Source organism: Pleurodeles waltl, chromosome 7, assembly GCF_031143425.1.
Source record: "Pleurodeles waltl isolate 20211129_DDA chromosome 7, aPleWal1.hap1.20221129, whole genome shotgun sequence".
Taxonomy (NCBI): Eukaryota; Metazoa; Chordata; class Amphibia; order Caudata; family Salamandridae; genus Pleurodeles; species Pleurodeles waltl.
The window spans coordinates 1,127,345,624-1,127,363,991 of NC_090446.1; the positions used below are offsets into that span (position 1 = coordinate 1,127,345,624).

Genomic DNA, 18,368 nt, shown 5'->3' on the forward strand with positions numbered 1-18,368 from the left:
GTTTATGTACCACATCGTAGTAGTATTGTCCGTTAGGACCTGTACCGACTGACCACGAAGGGAAGGGAGGAAGGCCTTGAGAGCCAGACGTACAGCCCGTAACTCTAACAGATTGATGTGAAACATCTGTTCCTCTGGAGACCAAAGACCTTTGATCTCCAGATCCCCCAGATGAGCTCCCCACCCTAGAGTGGAAGCATCCGTTATGACTGTGGCCACTGGTGGCGACTGCTGGAACGGCTTTCCTTGTGAAAGATTGTTGCTTGCAATCCACCACTTCAAATCCACAGCAGCATCTCTGGAGATCTTGACAGTACCCTCTAGATCCCCTTTGTGTTGAGACCACTGCCTTCGGAGGCACCACTGAAGAGCCCTCATGTGCCAGCGAGCATGCGTGACCAACAGAATGCAGGAGGCAAACAGACCGAGCAGACGAAGGACCTTGAGGACTGGAACTACCGCTCCATTTCGAAACATTGGAACCAAATCCTGAATATCTTGAATCCGCTGAGGCGGAGGAAAGGCCCGACCCAATGTTGTATCCAGTACTGCCCCTATGAACAGGAGGCGCTGAGAGGGCTCTAGGTGAGATTTGGGCTCGTTCACCAAAAAACCCAGGTCGAACAATAACTGGGTTGTTGACTGCAGATGATGCGACACAAGCTCCGGGGACTTGGCTTTGATCAACCAGTCGTCCAAGTAAGGGAATACTGCTATCCCCTTCCTTCTGAGTTCTGCCGCAACCACCGACATCACCTTTGTGAAGACTCGAGGTGCTGAAGTAAGACCAAACGGAAGGACCGCAAACTGATAGTGTTGCGATCCCACCACAAACCGGAGATACTTCCTGTGTGACTTGAGTATCGGGATATGAAAGTAAGCATCCTGCAAGTCGACAGACACCATCCAGTCTTCCTTGTTCAACGCCAAAAGCACCTGTGCTAGGGTCAGCATCTTGAACTTTTCCTGCTTGAGGAACCAATTCAAGATCCTCAGGTCCAGAATTGGTCTCAAACGACCATCCTTCTTGGGAATCAGGAAATACCTTGAGTAACATCCTCGACCCCTTTCCTGCTCTGGGACCAACTCCACCGCGCCCTTGGAAAGGAGGGCTTGTACCTCCTGTTCTAGCAACAGGAGGTGTTCTTCTGAACAATAAGAAGGGCGGGGCGGGATGAGGGGCGGGAACTCCCGAAAGGGAAGGGTGTAGCCTTTTCCCACAATACTGAGAACCCAAGTGTCCGTTGTAACAGTCTTCCATTTGGTGAGAAAATGCTGTAATCTTCCCCCTACAGGAGAGGAGTGAGTGGGAAATGGTGGAAGCCTAAGGCTGCTTCCCCTGCTGCACCCCACCAGAGGATGAGGAAGAGGCAGAGTGCTGCTGAGAGGCTCCTCTGGTGCGGACCCTACCTCTCCCCCTAAAAGATCTATAGGGATGGGAAGAGGCAGGTTGCTGATATCTTCCCCGAAAGGAAGAGGAGGAAGAGCCACGCCCAAATCCACGAAACCTCCTGAAAAATCTGGAAGAGGCCGTGGAAGAAGGAGCTTGGAGCCCTAACGACTTAGCCGTGGCCCTGCTTTCCTTAAAACGTTCCAAGGCCGAATCAGCCTTGGCTCCAAACAGTTTGTCCCCATCAAACGGGAGATCCAACAATGTGGACTGTACATCTGCAGAAAAGCCCGAGTTACGGAGCCAGGCCTGTCTCCTTGCCACCACAGTTGTGCCCATTGCTCTGGCTACCGAGTCGGTGGTATCCAGTCCCGTCTGGATAATCTGGGTCGCAGCAGCCTGGGCATTTGAAAAAAGATCCAAAAGACCCTGGGGAAGCTCTGTAAACGATGAGGAAATGTCATCCATCAGAGCATGAATATACCTCCCCAGGATACAGGTTGCATTGGTGGCTTTTAACGCCAGACTGCAGGACGGAAAAAAATCTTCTTGGACTGCGCCTCTAGCTTCTTTGAATCTCTTTCCCCAGGCACCGTCGGGAAAGAACCAGGCGCTGACTTGGATGAACAGGAGGCCTGCACCACCAAGCTCTCCGGCGTAGGGTGCCTAGATAGAAAACCAGGGTCAGTCGGAGCCGCCCGATACCTCCTGGCCACGGCTCTGTGAACTGCTGGGGAAGATGCCGGCCTCTTCCACACCTCTAACACCGGATCCAGCAGAGCATTATTAAATGGCAACAGAGGCTCCGCCGCAGCTGAGGCCGGATGTAGCACCTCTGTTAAAAGGTTTTGTTTAGCCTCCACCACCGGCAAAGGCAAGTCCAAAAAACTAGCTGCCTTCCGTACCACTGCATGAAAGGAAGCAGCCTCCTCAGTATATTCCCCCGGGGACGAAAGATCCCACTCAGGGGAAGTGTCCAGCCCACTGGCCGACTCCAGTCCACGCAGCCCATCACCCGAGTCCTCTAGCTCTCCTTCCTCCAGGGCTCGTTGGTAGTCCTGCTCTTCTAATACACGGAGAGCACGTCTCCTCGAATGAAGTCGTTGTTCAATACGCGGAGTCGACAATGCCTCCGCCGAAGTCGAAGATCGGCGCTGATCTTCAGAAGCCACCGACGCCGCGTCCGGCGCCACAGGTAACTTCGGCGCCGACGAAAGAGCAGCTGAAGCAGATGGACCCACCGGAGTCACAGGCCGAAATCCCGACGTCGACGGGATGGAAATCCCCGGGGCCAATCCTTCTGAAGCCACCGGAGCGGCCACCGGCGCCGACACTGGCGCCGAGCCCACGTTCCCAAAAGGGAGAAAGGGCATAAAGGGTGCCGGCCGAAGAGGCGCAGGATCACCCAAAGAAAAGGCCAAAGGCCCAGCCGGAGCACCCCCTGGAGCCATCTGTTGGAAGATGGCATACATCGCATTCAAGAATGCGGAACTATCGGCTCCAGGGGTGGGAAAAGCCGGATACTGAGGTGCCTGTCTCGGAGGCGACCCCGACGCCGGCCTCGACGTCTGCGCCGGAGAAAACACCTGAGGCTCCAATACCTCAATCACCGACGCCTGTCCAGGTGAAGTTGGAGACGCCGGAGAGGGCAACGGCGTCGAAGGATGCGGCGTAACCGTGGGACTGATCTCCCATGTCCTTCGGCGCCGATCCGAAGACCTGGAACGAGTCTCCTTCTAATGACGCCGAGATTCTCTACGGCGCCGGGAGTCTCGATGACGCCGATGTCTTGGAGAAGAAGACTTCTTGTGATGCTTCTCCTTCGATTTTGCCATAAACAGCTTCGCCTCACGTTCCTTGAGGGCCTTTGGATTCATGTGCTGGCATGAATCACAAGTCGAGACGTCGTGGTCGGAGCTCAAACACCAAAGGCAATCGGAATGAGGATCCGTCACCGACATCTTGCCTCCACACTCACGACAAGGCTTAAATCCAGACTTTCTCTGCGACATTATTACCACAGCGAAAAACTACGCAGCAAAAATACACTGTAACCACAAAAGTAACAGTTGCTCCCTCGAAGATAACCGTTTCGAATGCACGGAAAAAAGGGAACTGACGTCCGCACGTCGTTGAGGACCTATTATTGCCTGTATGACGTCAGACGGCGTCGCGTGGGCTAGAGTGACGTCCTCGTCGACGTGCAGAGACTAATAAGAAGATTTCCGTCGAATGCTGGCGCCATGGGAGTATTCATTAGGTGAGGAATCCACAGGTAGTTGTATCCATCAGAATCATTGTTTTATTCTTCTACAGATTTTAATTATTTGCTAGCCAATCTGAGCTATCCACATATTTTCTAAATTTGATATAAAGACCATTTGTTTTAATAAAGCGTATCAACAAATGTTTAATTGCACAGTATCTGGCAAGCTGCATAAACTTGTGTTGCATGCCCAATGTCGTAGATGACAAAAGTGCAAAGTTGTCAGTGCAATACGTTGTTCGTATACCTAATGAACTTAAGTGAGGGGATTACAATTTATAGACTCAAATGACAAATCCATGTCAGCAATAAATATATTAAAATTCAGTAATGTTAATATTTACCCATACATAAAACCACAATAAGTTGAGAGTTTACTGGAAGCACTAAACTTACTACTTGGAACACGCACTGACCTATGTAAAAGAACATAACGATTGCAAACATTTTGTCTTTCCTATGGACAGATAGCGCTCTAAAAAAATTACATTGTTTTCTGGAGTTCTACCATCACTTTCAGAAACACTTCACCAAAGTGGAATATGTGACCCGTTTTCCACATATACTTAAGTGTAGTCATGGATCAGCCGTATTTTCTTTGTTATGTGCAACAAGCACTTCTTTACTAGCCGATTAGCTACAAAAAAGGATAAGCATATGCCATCTCTGTACAGATGTAGGAAGCCACTAATTGACAAGCATTTTGCAAACTTTGAGGGTGGGCGTTTACCCAACAAATACGAAACTGGCAGTACTTGGCACATACTGCTACCCAGAGTTGCCTCTTGTGCCATCGAGGCTTTGGAGGATGAATGAATACATGCTTCAAATCTGTCACTACAAACCACTGAACTGTTCCACCCAGCTCTGGGATCTGAGGGCACATTTCACAAAAATATATATTCAATACACTTTTCTTTGTTAAAAAGCCAATTGGTTTGAAAAATGATTTCCACAGCCTGTAGCAGGCTATTTAAGCCAATTTTCCTTTAGTTCCTTAAAAAAACAAAAACAAAACTAAAAAAACTCAACTAAAAAAAAAAAGGCAAAAAAGGTTACTATTTTTAGTACAGTGACAAGAAAAATCTTTTCAAAAACTATTTTTAAAGGAAGGATGAGAGGAAAGAAGGGCAGAGTAGCCTCAAAGCCAGCAGGTTGAGAAATACTGTCAAGAGTCCTTCCCAGAATAGCATGCCAATAGTAACCCATCATGTCCCATCAGTGGCAGTTGAACCAACTACCTTTAAGGGGATCAAAGACCACAGTAGAACTGTAATTAATTTCTTTGTCTTTACTCCATGGAGTGGTGAGTGGTGCTTATGGCTGTAACAAAGATTTTCTTGGACAAGAACTACGATTAAAGGTAACTGTTCCTTCTCTTCCAGGGGTTCTTCATATATAGTCAAAAGCACTGGGTAGAGTAGTGGTGATGTACAAGTTGCACATACTTCTTAAGAAAGCTCTCATTCTTATTCCTGCCTGCTTGTTGACATAATGCATCATTACTATGCAGCCCCTCCGTACTAGCAGGGATACTTTTTGTGATGTTTGAACAAACACATTTGAAGGAAGTAGGCCTGCTCTTAACTGTAGCAGGCTGATGTGATTGGTCTTGTTCTCCGACGATATTCCGTGTGCTTGCAGACGATCCATGAATGCTCCCCAACCTAGCAGGGAATTATCCATCACCATGACTTTGATTTGGAAGAGAATGCCCTTGTGGAATAGCTCTCAGGTTATGGATGAACTAAACTAGATCTCACTGGACGTGAAGTTGACTTGGATTGGTGTACTATAAGAACCAAGAGCCGAAGAACAAAAACTGCTACACTCAAGTGACAGGAGTCACCTGGAAAGTGTCTGCTTCTCGAAACCAGTAGTCCAAGTAAGGATTCCCAAAAATCCCCACCTTCTTGAGATGTCCTGCGATTACGACCCTGAGAGTTGAAAAGCTTCATGGAGCTGAACGTCACCGGAGAAACCTGTGGATCTTATTCATGTGTGGTGAGCAAACCACCACACTAATACAAACAACCCTCCCCAAGCTGTCAGTGCTATCCAACCCAAAGTGGATAATGCACTTCACTGCATCTTGACCTTGTAGAATAACCTGCACAAGGCTGGCATGGTATTCAGCAGGGACTGTCAGCAAGCTCTTGCGGACCATATCCCCCAACGCATGTAAGTATCCTCCCAGAAGGCAACTGACATTTACTAAGCAAAGAGTGAGGGTGGTTGAGGAAAATATCCTCTTTCTGAATGCCTCCATGCCTTCTGGTTCCATATCAGGAGCTTGTAGTAGGGAACAAGTTGGGGTTTAGACTACCTGTGGATGCGTGGACCACCAAACATTCAGGCGTAGATTGCCGAATGAGGAATGGATGTCAGCCACGGGTAGGTCTATGTCATCTGGCGACTTTTCAATTTACTGGTGGGAAAGAGCAATGTTGGCCCGACAGTGTGTCCATCACAACTTTATTAAAAGGAAAAAGAGCTTCAATGGAAGTCTGCTCAGGCAGGACATTCATTTTAACTTCAACCGACGGGAGTTGTAGAGCTAAAACGTCAGCAACCCATCTGATCACTACAGCAAAAAAAAATATATAATAATAATTTAAAAAGCTAATTTCTCTCTCGAAAGGTCAGAGGGAGAGTTGAACTGAAGAGTGTGTGCGAGTCCCCTGAAGTTTCCTATAACGATGATGTATTCCCATTGTTATGATGAGGATCATGATCGTCAACTTCAGTACCACAGTGTTGACTGTGTTCTGCAGTAAAAAGAATGTGAAGTGTCCTATACAGTGCTCTGTGAGGTTATACTGGCAGCACCAAAAGTTGTGGAGGGCGTGATTTTAGTCAATGTTGTGTTGGGTTACTCATGAGTCTGATAAGACAATGGGTTCTTCCTCTGGAGTTGAAGCGGCAGGGACCAGCATAGAACTTTGCACCTGATTCAAAGCTGGGTAAAGTGTCTGCCCTAGAGTTGGGGGTGGAGGCTTCAGGGGGAGGGACCCCGCAGGGGAGTCAAGAGGTGTATACTGCTTCAAAGACAGACTTGGAAGAATCATTGAGGCCACCAGGCTGGGCCCTAGGCACCTTTTGATGGTGTTTGGTGACGCAGAGCTTGGCTTCACAGTCCCAGATCACCATGGCATTGATCCGGGGGCAGAGAAATATCTGATGGGGATCTGTCACAGGCATCTATTTGTGAAAGTCGCCACAAGGTTTAAAGCAGGTCATCTTCAAAGGGGATATTTTTCCTTGAACATTGAAGGAAAATTTGGAGAAAATTAGTCAAATGAACAAAAAAGTTGAGGGACTGAGCACCGGATCCACGTCCCAAGGCAGTGAAAGAAATTAACTGACACCACTGTGTAGGGGTGATGCATTTATGCAGCTCCAACGTCATTTCCAGGGCTGGCCAAAGGTGACGCAGAGCCACACAATACTACCAGGCTGTGCCTTGCAGGAATGCGGAGAAAAATCTCTGGATCCAGTCTGCTGCCTGGGTTTTTTCACAATGTGAACAATCCACAGTTGAAAGTATCCATGAGAACCGAACCGGAGAAGAACTTTATTTGTGCATCTGTTTTTTAGGATGTTATTCTTAACCAGAAAGTATGTTTCTGTGACATCAGTGGTGGGTGGCAGCCAAATCTTTGGAATCATTAGCTGCACTAAGCACATCATTTGATACCAGCTGTTCTTCCTTAATGACCTCTAGGAAAGTCCTGTCTGCGGTGCCTTGGTAAATTGTCTACAAAGAAAGATTGTGTTTCCCACACTGATCCGACTATCCCCCTGAAAGAACTGAGTCCCTGGCCGTTTTAAGGGAACTGAAGCACCCGATAATGTAGGCTTTGCGTTCTGCAGCATCAATCTTTTTGCTATGTTGGTGTGATGGAATGAAAATGTCACTTACCCAGTGTACATCTGTTCGTGGCATCAGTCGCAGTAGATTCGCATGTTTTGCAATAGCTCGCCATCTGGTGTTGGGCCGGAGTGTTACAAGTTGTTTTTCTTCGAAGAAGTCTTTCGAGTCACGGGACCGAGTGACTCCTCCTTTTGTCTCCATTGCGCATGGGCGTCGACTCCATCTTCGATTGTTTTTCCCCGCAGAGGGTGAGGTAGGAGTTGAATTGTAGTAATAGTGCCCATGCAATGGAGTGACTAAGTATGCACCTATTTAAGGTTGAGATGATACATATATAAATAATTGAAGGTAACTTCCAAACTGCTACAGGCTCCCGGGGAGGCGGGTGGGCACATGCGAATCTACTGCGACTGATGCCACGAACAGATGTACACTGGGTAAGTGACATTTTCAGTTCGATGGCATCTGTCGCTGTAGATACGCATGTTTTGCATAGACTAGTAAGCAGTTATCTCCCCAAAAGCGGTGGATCAGCCTGTAGGAGTGGAAGTAGTCTGAAATAATGTTCTTAATACGGCTTGACCTACTGTGGCTTGTTGTGCGGATAACACGTCTACACAGTAGTGCTTGGTGAATGTGTGAGGCGTAGACCATGTGGCTGCCTTACATATTTCTTGCATTGGGATGTTTCCTAGAAAGGCCATGGTAGCACCTTTCTTTCTGGTTGAGTGTGCCCTTGGTGTAATGGGCAGCTGTCGTTTAGCTTTAAGGTAGCAGATTTGGATGCATTTAACTATCCATCTGGCTATACCTTGTTTTGATATTGGGTTTCCTGCATGAGGTTTTTGAAATGCAATAAATAGTTGTTTAGTCTTTCTGATGTTTTTTGTTCTGTCAATGTAATACATCAATGCTCTTTTGACATCTAATGTATGTAGTGCCCTTTCAGCTACGGTATCTGGCTGTGGAAAGAACACTGGAAGTTCCACTGTTTGATTTAGATGGAACGGTGAAATAACCTTTGGCAAAAATTTAGGATTGGTCCTTAGGACGACCTTATTCTTGTGTAGTTGTATAAAAGGTTCCTGTATTGTAAACGCTTGAATCTTGCTTACTCTTCTTAGGGAAGTAATGGCGATGAGAAATGCCACCTTCCAGGTTAGGAACTGTATGTCGCAGGAGTGCATGGGTTCAAAAGGTGGACCCATAAGTCTAGTTAGGACAACATTTAGGTTCCATGAAGGAATAGGAGGTGTTCTTGGTGGTATAATTCTCCTAAGGCCCTCCATGAATGCTTTAATGACTGGTATCTTATATAGGGAAGTTGAATAGGTAGTCTGCAGGTATGCAGATATTGCTGCAAGGTGTATTTTAATGGAAGAGAAAGCCAGGTTAGATTTTTGTAAGTGAAGCAAGTAACCCACTACATGTTCTGGAGTTGTGTGTAATGGTTGTATTTGATTAATATGGCAGTAGCAAACAAACCTCTTCCATTTACTTGCATAGCAGTGCCTGGTGGATGGCCTTCTGGCTTGTTTTATGACTTCCATACATTCTTGGGTAAGTTGTAAGTGCCCGAATTCTAGGATTTCAGGAGCCAGATTGCTAGATTCAGCGATGCTGGATCTGGGTGTCTGATCTTTTGGTTGTGCTGTGTCAACAGATCTGGCCTGTTGGGCAATTTGATGCAGGGTACTACTGATAGGTCTAGCAGCGTTGTGTACCAGGGTTGCCTTGCCCAAGTTGGTGCTATCAATATGAGTTTGAGTTTGTTTTGACTGAGTTTGTTTACCAGGTAAGGAAGAAGAGGGAGAGGAGGAAAAGCGTAAGCAAATATCCCTGACCAGTTCATCCATAGGGCATTGCCTTGGGACTGTTTGTGTGGGTATCTGGATGCAAAGTTTTGGCATTTTGCGTTCTCCCTTGTCGCAAACAAGTCTATCTGAGGTGTTCCCCAGAGTTTGAAATAAGTGTTCAGGATTTGGGGGTGAATTTCCCATTCGTGGACCTGTTGGTGATCTCGAGAGAGATTGTCTGCGAGTTGATTTTGGATCCCTGGTATAAATTGTGCTATTAGGCGAATTTGGTTGTGAATTGCCCAACGCCAAATCTTTTGTGCTAGCAGGCTTAACTGCGTGGAGTGCGTCCCCCCTTGCTTGTTTAGATAATACATTGTTGTCATGTTGTCTGTTTTGACGAGAATGTATTTGTGAACTATCATTGGTTGGAAAGCTTTTAGTGCTTGAAAAACTGCTAGAAGTTCTAGGTGATTTATATGCAGTTTTGTTTGATGTACGTTCCATTGTCCTTGTATGCTGTGTTGATCGAGGTGTGCTCCCCACCCTGTCATGGAAGCATCTGTTGTTATTACGTATTGTGGCACTGGGTCTTGGAAAGGCCGCCCTTTGTTTAAATTTATGTTGTTCCACCACAGAAGCGAGAGGTAAGTTTGGCGGTCTATTAACACCAGATCTAGAAGGTGACCCTGTGCTTGTGACCATTGTGATGCTAGGCACTGTTGTAAGGGCCTCATGTGCAGTCTTGCGTTTGGGACAATGGCTATGCATGAAGACATCATGCCTAGGAGTTGTAGTACCATCTTTGCGTGTATCCTTTGTGTTGGATACATGCGTTGTATGATGGTGTTGAAATTTCGAATTCTTTGTGGACTTGGAGTGGCTACTCCTTTTGATGTGTCTATTATGGCTCCCAGGTATTGTACCTTGCGCGGCAGAATTTTGGATTTTGTGAAATTGACGGTGAACCCTAGTTTGAAGAGGGTTTGTATGATATGATTTGTGTGATTTGAGCACTGTATTAACGAATGGGCCTTGATTAGCCAGTCGTCTAGATATGGGAACACATGTATTTGCTGCCTTCTTATGTGTGCAGCGACTACCGCTAGACATTTGGTAAAGACTCTTGGTGCGGTTGTTAATCCGAAAGGCAGTACCTTGAATTGGTAATGTATTCCCTTGAATACAAACCTTAGGTATTTCCTGTGCGATGGGTGTATTGGTATATGGAAATAAGCATCCTTGAGGTCTAAAGTTGCCATGTAGTCGTGTAGTTTTAGCAATGGCAATACTTCTTGTAGTGTGACCATGTGAAAGTGGTCTGATTTGATGAAAGTGTTCACTACTCTGAGGTCTAGGATTGGTCTCAGCGTTTTGTCCTTCTTTGGTATCAGAAAGTACAGTGAGTAAACTCCTGTGTTTATTTGTGTGTTTGGCACTAATTCGATTGCATTCTTTTGCAATAGTGCCTGCACTTCTATCTCCAGGAGATTGGAATGGTGTGTTGTCAAATTTTGTGCTTTTGGTGGTATGTTTGGAGGGAATTGTAGAAATTCTATGCAATAACAATGTTGGATAATTGCTAGAACCCAAGTGTCTGTAGTGATTTCCTCCCATGCTTTGTAATAATGACTTATTCTTCCCCCCACTGGTGTTGTGTGGAGGGGGTGAGTGACATGTGAGTCACTGTTTAGTAGTAGGGGTTTTGGGGCTCTGAAATCTTCCTCTATTTCTAGGGAATTGCCCTCCTCTATATTGTTCCCGAAAACCTCCTCTATACTGTCCCTGGTAACTGGACGGTGTTGCTTGTGAGGTGCTGGCTTGTGTGCTCTGACCCCGAAACCCCCCTCGAAAGGGTGTTTTACGGAATGTGCTGTAATTCCCTCTGCTCTGCGGGGAGTAGAGTGCGCCCATGGCTTTGGCAGTGTCCGTATCTTTTTTGAGTTTCTCAATCGCTGTGTCCACTTCTGGACCGAACAGTTCTTTTTCATTAAAAGGCATATTGAGAACTGCTTGTTGAATCTCTGGTTTAAATCCAGACGTTCGGAGCCATGCATGCCTTCTGATAGTTACAGATGTATTAATTGTCCGTGCAGCTGTATCTGCAGCGTCCATGGAGGAGCGGATCTGGTTGTTGGAAATGGTCTGTCCCTCCTCAACCACTTGTTTTGCCCTATTTTGTAAGTCCTTGGGCAGATGTTCAATGAGATGTTGCATCTCGTCCCAGTGGGCTCTGTCATAGCGCGCAAGTAGTGCCTGGGAGTTCGCGATGCGCCACTGGTTTGCAGCTTGTGCTGCGACTCTTTTACCAGCTGCATCGAACTTGCGGCTTTCTTTATCTGGGGGTGGTGCATCTCCAGATGTGTGAGAGTTGGCCCTTTTCCTAGCTGCTCCTACAACAACAGAGTCTGGTGGCAGCTGTGTAGTGATGAAAACTGGGTCTGTAGGAGGCGCCTTATACTTTTTTTCCACCCTTGGTGTGATTGCCCTACTTTTGACCGGCTCCTTAAAGATTTCTTTCGCATGCCGGAGCATACCAGGGAGCATAGGCAGGCTTTGGTATGAGCTGTGGGTGGAGGAGAGTGTGTTGAATAAAAAATCATCCTCGACCTGTTCTGAGTGGAGGCTTACGTTGTGAAATTGTGCTGCTCTAGCCACCACTTGAGAATACGCGGTGCTGTCTTCTGGTGGAGATGGCTTCGTAGGGTATGCCTCCGGACTGTTATCTGACACTGGGGCGTCGTATAGGTCCCATGCGTCTTGATCTTGGTCACCCTGGCTTATGGTGGTGTGAGCTGGGGAGTGTGATGGAGTTCGTGCTGGTGAGACGTTAATCACGGGCGGAGGAGAGGGTGGTGGGGTAACTCTTTTCACCACTTTTGGTTGTGGTGTCTGTTCAGTTTGGAACTCCAACCTTCTCTTTCTTCTAATGGGGGGAAGGGTGCTTATTTTTCCTGTCCCCTGCTGTATGAAGATACGCTTTTGCGTATGGTCCACATCAGTTGATTGTAGCTCTTCCTCAAACCTATGCTTTTGCATTTGGGAGGTTAGCGAGTGCTCTTCTGTATAAGAGCCTGAAGCTGGGTCGCTTGCAGTTTGTTTCGGCACCGAAACCTTGTCTGCGTGTTTTTTCGGCTCCGAGGTGACTTTTTTCTTTTTCGGGGCTGAAACCTCTCGGCGTCGATCTTCTTCGGTGCCGCTGTCTCGGCGTCGAGCCGTGTCCAAAGCCGGCATCTCGGTGTCGAGGCTTGTCTCCAGCACTTTCTCGGTCCCGAGAAGGCTGCGTGCCAGTGTCTCGACCGGAGTCGGACGATCTCGGCACTGTTTGGGCCTTTTTCGGTGCCGACGGTCGGTCACCGAATTTATGGGTGGAGCCATGGCCTGATGGCAGTGGCGTCCCCTGGGCCTTGTAAATCTTCCTCTGTGTGGTTTTCGACGTCTTACTCACGGTTTGTGTATCGTCGAATCCTTCGGAGTCCGATTCTTGGATCGAGAAGGTACCTTCCTCTTCCTGCTCCTCGAACTCTCGGTGGGCTGTCGGCGCGGACGCCATCTGAAGTCTTCTGGCTCGACGGTCTCGGAGTGTCTTTCGGGACCGGAACGCACAACAGGCCTCACAGGTGTCTTCACTGTGCTCAGGTGACAGGCACAGGTTACAGACCAAATGTTGGTCTGTATAGGGGTATTTATTGGGGCATTTGGGGCAGAAACGGAACGGGGTCCGTTCCATCGGCGTTCTTCAGCACGCGGTCGGGCCGACCAGGCCCCGAAGGGGGATCGAAAAACTACCCCGAAGGGCACCGGAGCTCTTCGATCTTCGATGCGGTGTTGAATCTAAGTACGCCGATCCCGAACGCAACAATACCGACGAAAATCTTCCGAAATTAGCTAATTTTCCGTTCCGAAACTCGGAGCGACAGGAACACGTCCGAACCCGATGGCGGAAAAAAAACAATCGAAGATGGAGTCGACGCCCATGCGCAATGGAGACAAAAGGAGGAGTCACTCGGTCCCGTGACTCGAAAGACTTCTTCGAAGAAAAACAACTTGTAACACTCCGGCCCAACACCAGATGGCGAGCTATTGCAAAACATGCGTATCTACAGCGACAGATGCCATCGAACATGAAGTTTCTTCTTCTGGTGCATTCTCTTACTTCATAGTCAACACGACAACTGATTACGGTTTGGGTTCCTATGTCAATTCAAAGAATCCTGGCTCTGAGGACTTGTAAGTTTTGAGGAGCCTAGGTGTACCAATCTTAATGGTTGCCTGAGAGAGAAATTTCCCTTCTACTAGTTCAGAAAAAACAATAATCAAAAAGGTAACCACCTCACAGATTTCCTCAGCTGGAACGTCCCCATAATTACAAAGACCGTTAATAGGAATTTCCTGATAAGTGGTAATGTCATCCACCAGTCATGTGTAGTGGTGAAGCTGCTGGTGACGTGGAAATCTCTTGAAGATGATGGAGAACAAGCAGGTGACCACACAGGATCTGGTAAGATAGGCTGATGGGATATATGCACTGTCCACGCATGCCTTTACAATGCAGTAAGTAAAACGTATGGTCAGTACCACAAACTGTTGTTACCATGAAAATTTCGTAGTAAAGGCATCGTTGGTAAAGGCATATGTGTGGTAAAATGCAAAGTATCACATGCTATTTATTTTTACCACCCTAAAACAACCTAAAAATGCCATTACCAGCCAAAAACCCATACCCAACCTAAAAATGCCCTTACCACCCAAAAACCCATACCCACCCTAACACATAAAAATGCCCTTACCAGCCCAAAACCCATACCCAACCTAAAAATGCCCTCACCACCCAAAAACCCATACCCACCCTAAAACAAAAATCCCCTCACCACCCCAAAACCAATACCCACCCTAGAACCTAAAAATGCCCCTACCACTCCAAAACCCATATCCAACCTAAAAATGCCCTTACCACCCAAAACCCCATCCCCACCATAAAACCTAAAAATGGCCTTACCACCCCAAAACCCATACCCACCCTAAAACCTAAAATTGCCCTTATCATCTAACACCCATACCCATCTAAAAATGCCCTTACCACCCAAAAACCCATACCTGCCCTAAAACTGCCCTCACCACCCCAAATCCCATATCCACCCTAAAACTGCCCTCATCACCCGAAAACCAATGCCCACACTAGAACCTAAAAATGCCCTTGCCCCCAAAATGCCATACCCACCATAAAACCTAAAAATGCCCTTACCACCCCAAATCCCATGCCCACCCTAAAACCTAAAAATGCCTTTACCACCCCAAATCCCATGCCCACCCTAAAACCTAAAAATGCCTTTACCACCAATAACCATTACCCACCATATACATACACATATATTTATACACATATATATATATATATATACACACACACACACACACACACACACACACACCACTCAATACACTTAATACTTACCTGTACTTACCTTTAAAACCTTTACCACACACACACACCATTACCATGCATGCCTTTACAATGAAATTCCTTATAAAGGCACGCGTGGTAAAGATACATGGTAAACAAATATGCGTGGTAAAGGCGTTACACTTGCCGCATTGTAAGTGATATTTCCCAGGCTGATGAGCTGGAACACTTGGTGAAGTAGGTACTGGCATCTTCTGAACTGGAAACATGGGGTCGAGATACATGAAGTGGATCAATGGCTGGAATGGTCATTCTGGGCATTTTATGTGATAATGGGCGCCGGTCTGGAAAAGGACAAGTGTCCAGAAGGAGATCCTGAGTAGGGGCTAACAGAACAGAGCCTTAAAGTGTATTTTTTTGACAGTGTATTTCGATGTTGGCTTGGAGTGAATGGCAATCTTGAACGTTTCAACAACGAATATCTTGACAGTAGTCACTCTGGTGTCAAGGACAGTGTCACTGGCAATGTTGTAAACATCAGCAAATCCACCACTGGTAAAGGTCTCTGCGATACCATACATAAGACATCAAACTGTCCCTTGAAGGCAAACATGTCAGTGCAGAGGCTTGTCTCAATATCGACTGGTATTCCTGTGACCATCGAGTGTCTAGAAAGGTGGCAGTGCCGATTGGGTCTTCTTATCCATCGTCAGCAGCAAGCACACTTGGCTTGCAAGTTGGGAAGACCCTTTATCACCATGTCAGGTCTGAAGCACGAGTTGAGGCAATAATTTGTACTTGTGCAGGAGAAAACCCGCAGAAACCTAACCAGAACAAATGTATGTGTTGTTTTTAAAAACAAATCTTTATTCATTGCTTATCACGTTAGCAGAGAGGACAAGCACACTGCTAAAACACAGTTTGGCCAGATGTATCCATCTGGAAATATATTATGTTAAGATGGAGTAACCAGTGGCTTGACCCTCTTTTTCTCCTCGAGTATTGGTGATTATGTGTGACCCTTCTCGCCAAAGAATTCCAAAGCTTGCTCTTCTGGGAGAAGGAAAGGATCCAGTACAGGTTGCCCCTCTCTGTCCAGCTTTTCATTTTTCCTTTGCTCCTCTTTAGCCCTTAGGTATTTCGAGTGTTCTTTAAGGCAGATCCGCTCTGTTCTGGAATGTTGTTTTCATCATTTTTTGACAGAATTCACACCTTGAAACAGAGTGGGTAGACCACACAGAGTGAATGTCTATTTCAGCCTTCTTCCTCTCACAGGACACTACACAATAGTGAAGGCACTGAGAGTGAAAATATCTGACAAATGTAGGAAAATGGTTGACACATGCGACGATGCACAAAACATCAAATGAAGTGATGAGTATTAGCAGCAGATTAACACCTAAAAAAAAAATAGGCAGTAAATCCTCTAAAGTGTTTAAAGATCCAGTCGGCACAAGCTGGACAACAGAACTGAAGCTGTGAGGTAAGATGCCACAACAAGCTAGAAGGAAGCCGCTGGCTCCTTAAACGAGCAGACATGTTTTTAGTCTAATGCACTCTTAGCCTAGCTAGCACGTGTTCCTTCAGTTTTCCCCTACTGTAATACAAACTGTAATTTGTCAGAAAGGTGTTGCAATGCAGGCTTTTCCTTCTGTTTAAGTTGGCTATTGCCGAGTGAAAAATTCAGCAAATGCTGACCTGCTCCATGCTATGGAGGTGGCACACAGTTGGAATTTTGGAAGTGTCTAATTCCAATGAAAGGTTTATCAGTTAAATAAGTGTTCCGGGGTTCCTATATGCCGATACACAATATTTTACATTTATGACTGCAGTGATGATTCGTACGATGCAGAATCACTGTCTTCCAATTGGCTTTCAAAAAAAAAAAAAGTGCATTGTATATGTTATTTTTTAAAGTGCTCAAGGTTGATGCGTGTGGGCGGGAAAATTCAGCGTTTATGATTAGAATTAAGATTCCCTTGGAGAATAATTTGTTGTTCCAAACCATGTACAATGTCAATCTCTGTCCTTGAAACTTCTTCCTCCAAATCATCCATTTTATATAGACTCCTTCATGTGTCACTGTGTAGTCGCTTCTGCTGGTAATGTAGTTCCTGCGATAGACATGGATACTTCTGTTGCAACATATGGAAAGAGCATTTCCAGCATGTCATCAGCTGTTCTGCAAACAGGAAAGTACCACTTAGGATATTATTGGGTTTGTATCTCTGGGCACAATTCAGATACTCCACCAGGAATCATGTCTTAATATACTTTTCTTGGCCATTTGTCTGGATACATCTACCTGCTCTACTCCTGCTTTCTTATGTTAGCCATAACAACCCTATTAGTCAATGCGATGAAGCAGAACACATCATCAGAGGATACTTTGTAAGCAATGCAGCTGAGCTGGTAATGCAGTTAGTATATTCTACCTATGTGGTGTCCTCTTGAGTAACACTTTCTTATTTTATGCATGTGCTCTCCCACTGTAGGTCCTCAGTAAAGTGATTAATTTTTTGTTGTTGGCGACAGTAATAGACTCTGCTTCAGAGCAAGCTCTTACAGACAAGTCTAACAAGCCTAAACTTTGTAATATGTCACTGACAAAATGGTCACTGTTGTTGATATACGGCCTTTGTTTGCTTCCTCAAATGAGTCAAAGAAGTGTTATTGTCATAAATACATTAGGAAGTCAGTCACCTTTTTCTAAAACTTTATTTCAACACAGATTTGCGAGAAAGCCCTACAGATGACCACTTTTAGATTAACCGATCTAAATTAGATCAACAGAAAGCATGTAAGTCCTCCTTATGTCCCGAGTATGTTCTGCTGTCATCACAGACAGCGTCTTCGGATGGGTACTACTTATCAGAATCCCAGATATTGGATGGGGTCTCTTTCACTGCCAGCTTTTACATTAGATCCTTAGTAATGCTGTGATTCAAACTTTAAGGGATGGAATAAGGGGCATGAACCACTGATACAGTAGGCAACATCACAGGGTCTGAATTGACCTTACCCTGTTTTCTAACTTACCATCACTCTCTCATCACTTGATCTCTTTGGTGTCAGTGGTAATGGATGGTGGAAAAAAATCACCATGTTGAAGAGTAATGAAATATTTTACATAACCCACCAGTTTAATTTTAATAAAACTGACTTTTTTGTTTTAATGGAAAGTGAATGTATTGCTGTTTGCCAGTGACTTGATAGTGTCCCATTGCACACCCATTTTATTCATTTTCAAGCTCTTCCCTGCAACACAAAACACTCCCCATATTCAACCTCTTTAACATCCTACCTGCACCATATCCCATCACCACATGCAATGGATATCTATCAGCCGTGCAGTCCCCTACCCCCTATTTCATAAAGTCTTTACCTGAGGCACTTGCTCAATGTCCCGAAGGAAGATCTGTTGGTTCCTGGAGACAGATGTGGACCTGTGGTAATCAACCAGCTCATTCAGAGAATTGAACTTCACTACCCAAAGGAAATACTTCCCCGCACCATCTCTCAGCACTTTAAAGTGCTGGACATCATTTCCAAATCTACAAGAAAAACAAAACATTTTTTTTTAAAGTTTTTAGCATATTTGACTGTTCTTACAGGTTGTCATACCACCTACCTATGGC

At 45.8% G+C, this 18,368-nt stretch overlaps 1 protein-coding gene across 4 annotated transcripts in view; it reads right to left on the reverse strand.

Moving 5' to 3' along the window:
• Positions 1-18,368, reverse strand: part of GRB2 (growth factor receptor bound protein 2) — a 259,767-nt gene that overhangs the window by 54,482 nt on the left and 186,917 nt on the right. For all 4 annotated transcript variants that reach the window (XM_069200139.1, XM_069200142.1, XM_069200141.1 and 1 more), the window contains exon 5: positions 18,116-18,284. In XM_069200139.1, the coding sequence (XP_069056240.1) occupies positions 18,116-18,284 (169 nt within the window). The remainder of the gene's footprint in view (positions 1-18,115; positions 18,285-18,368) is intronic.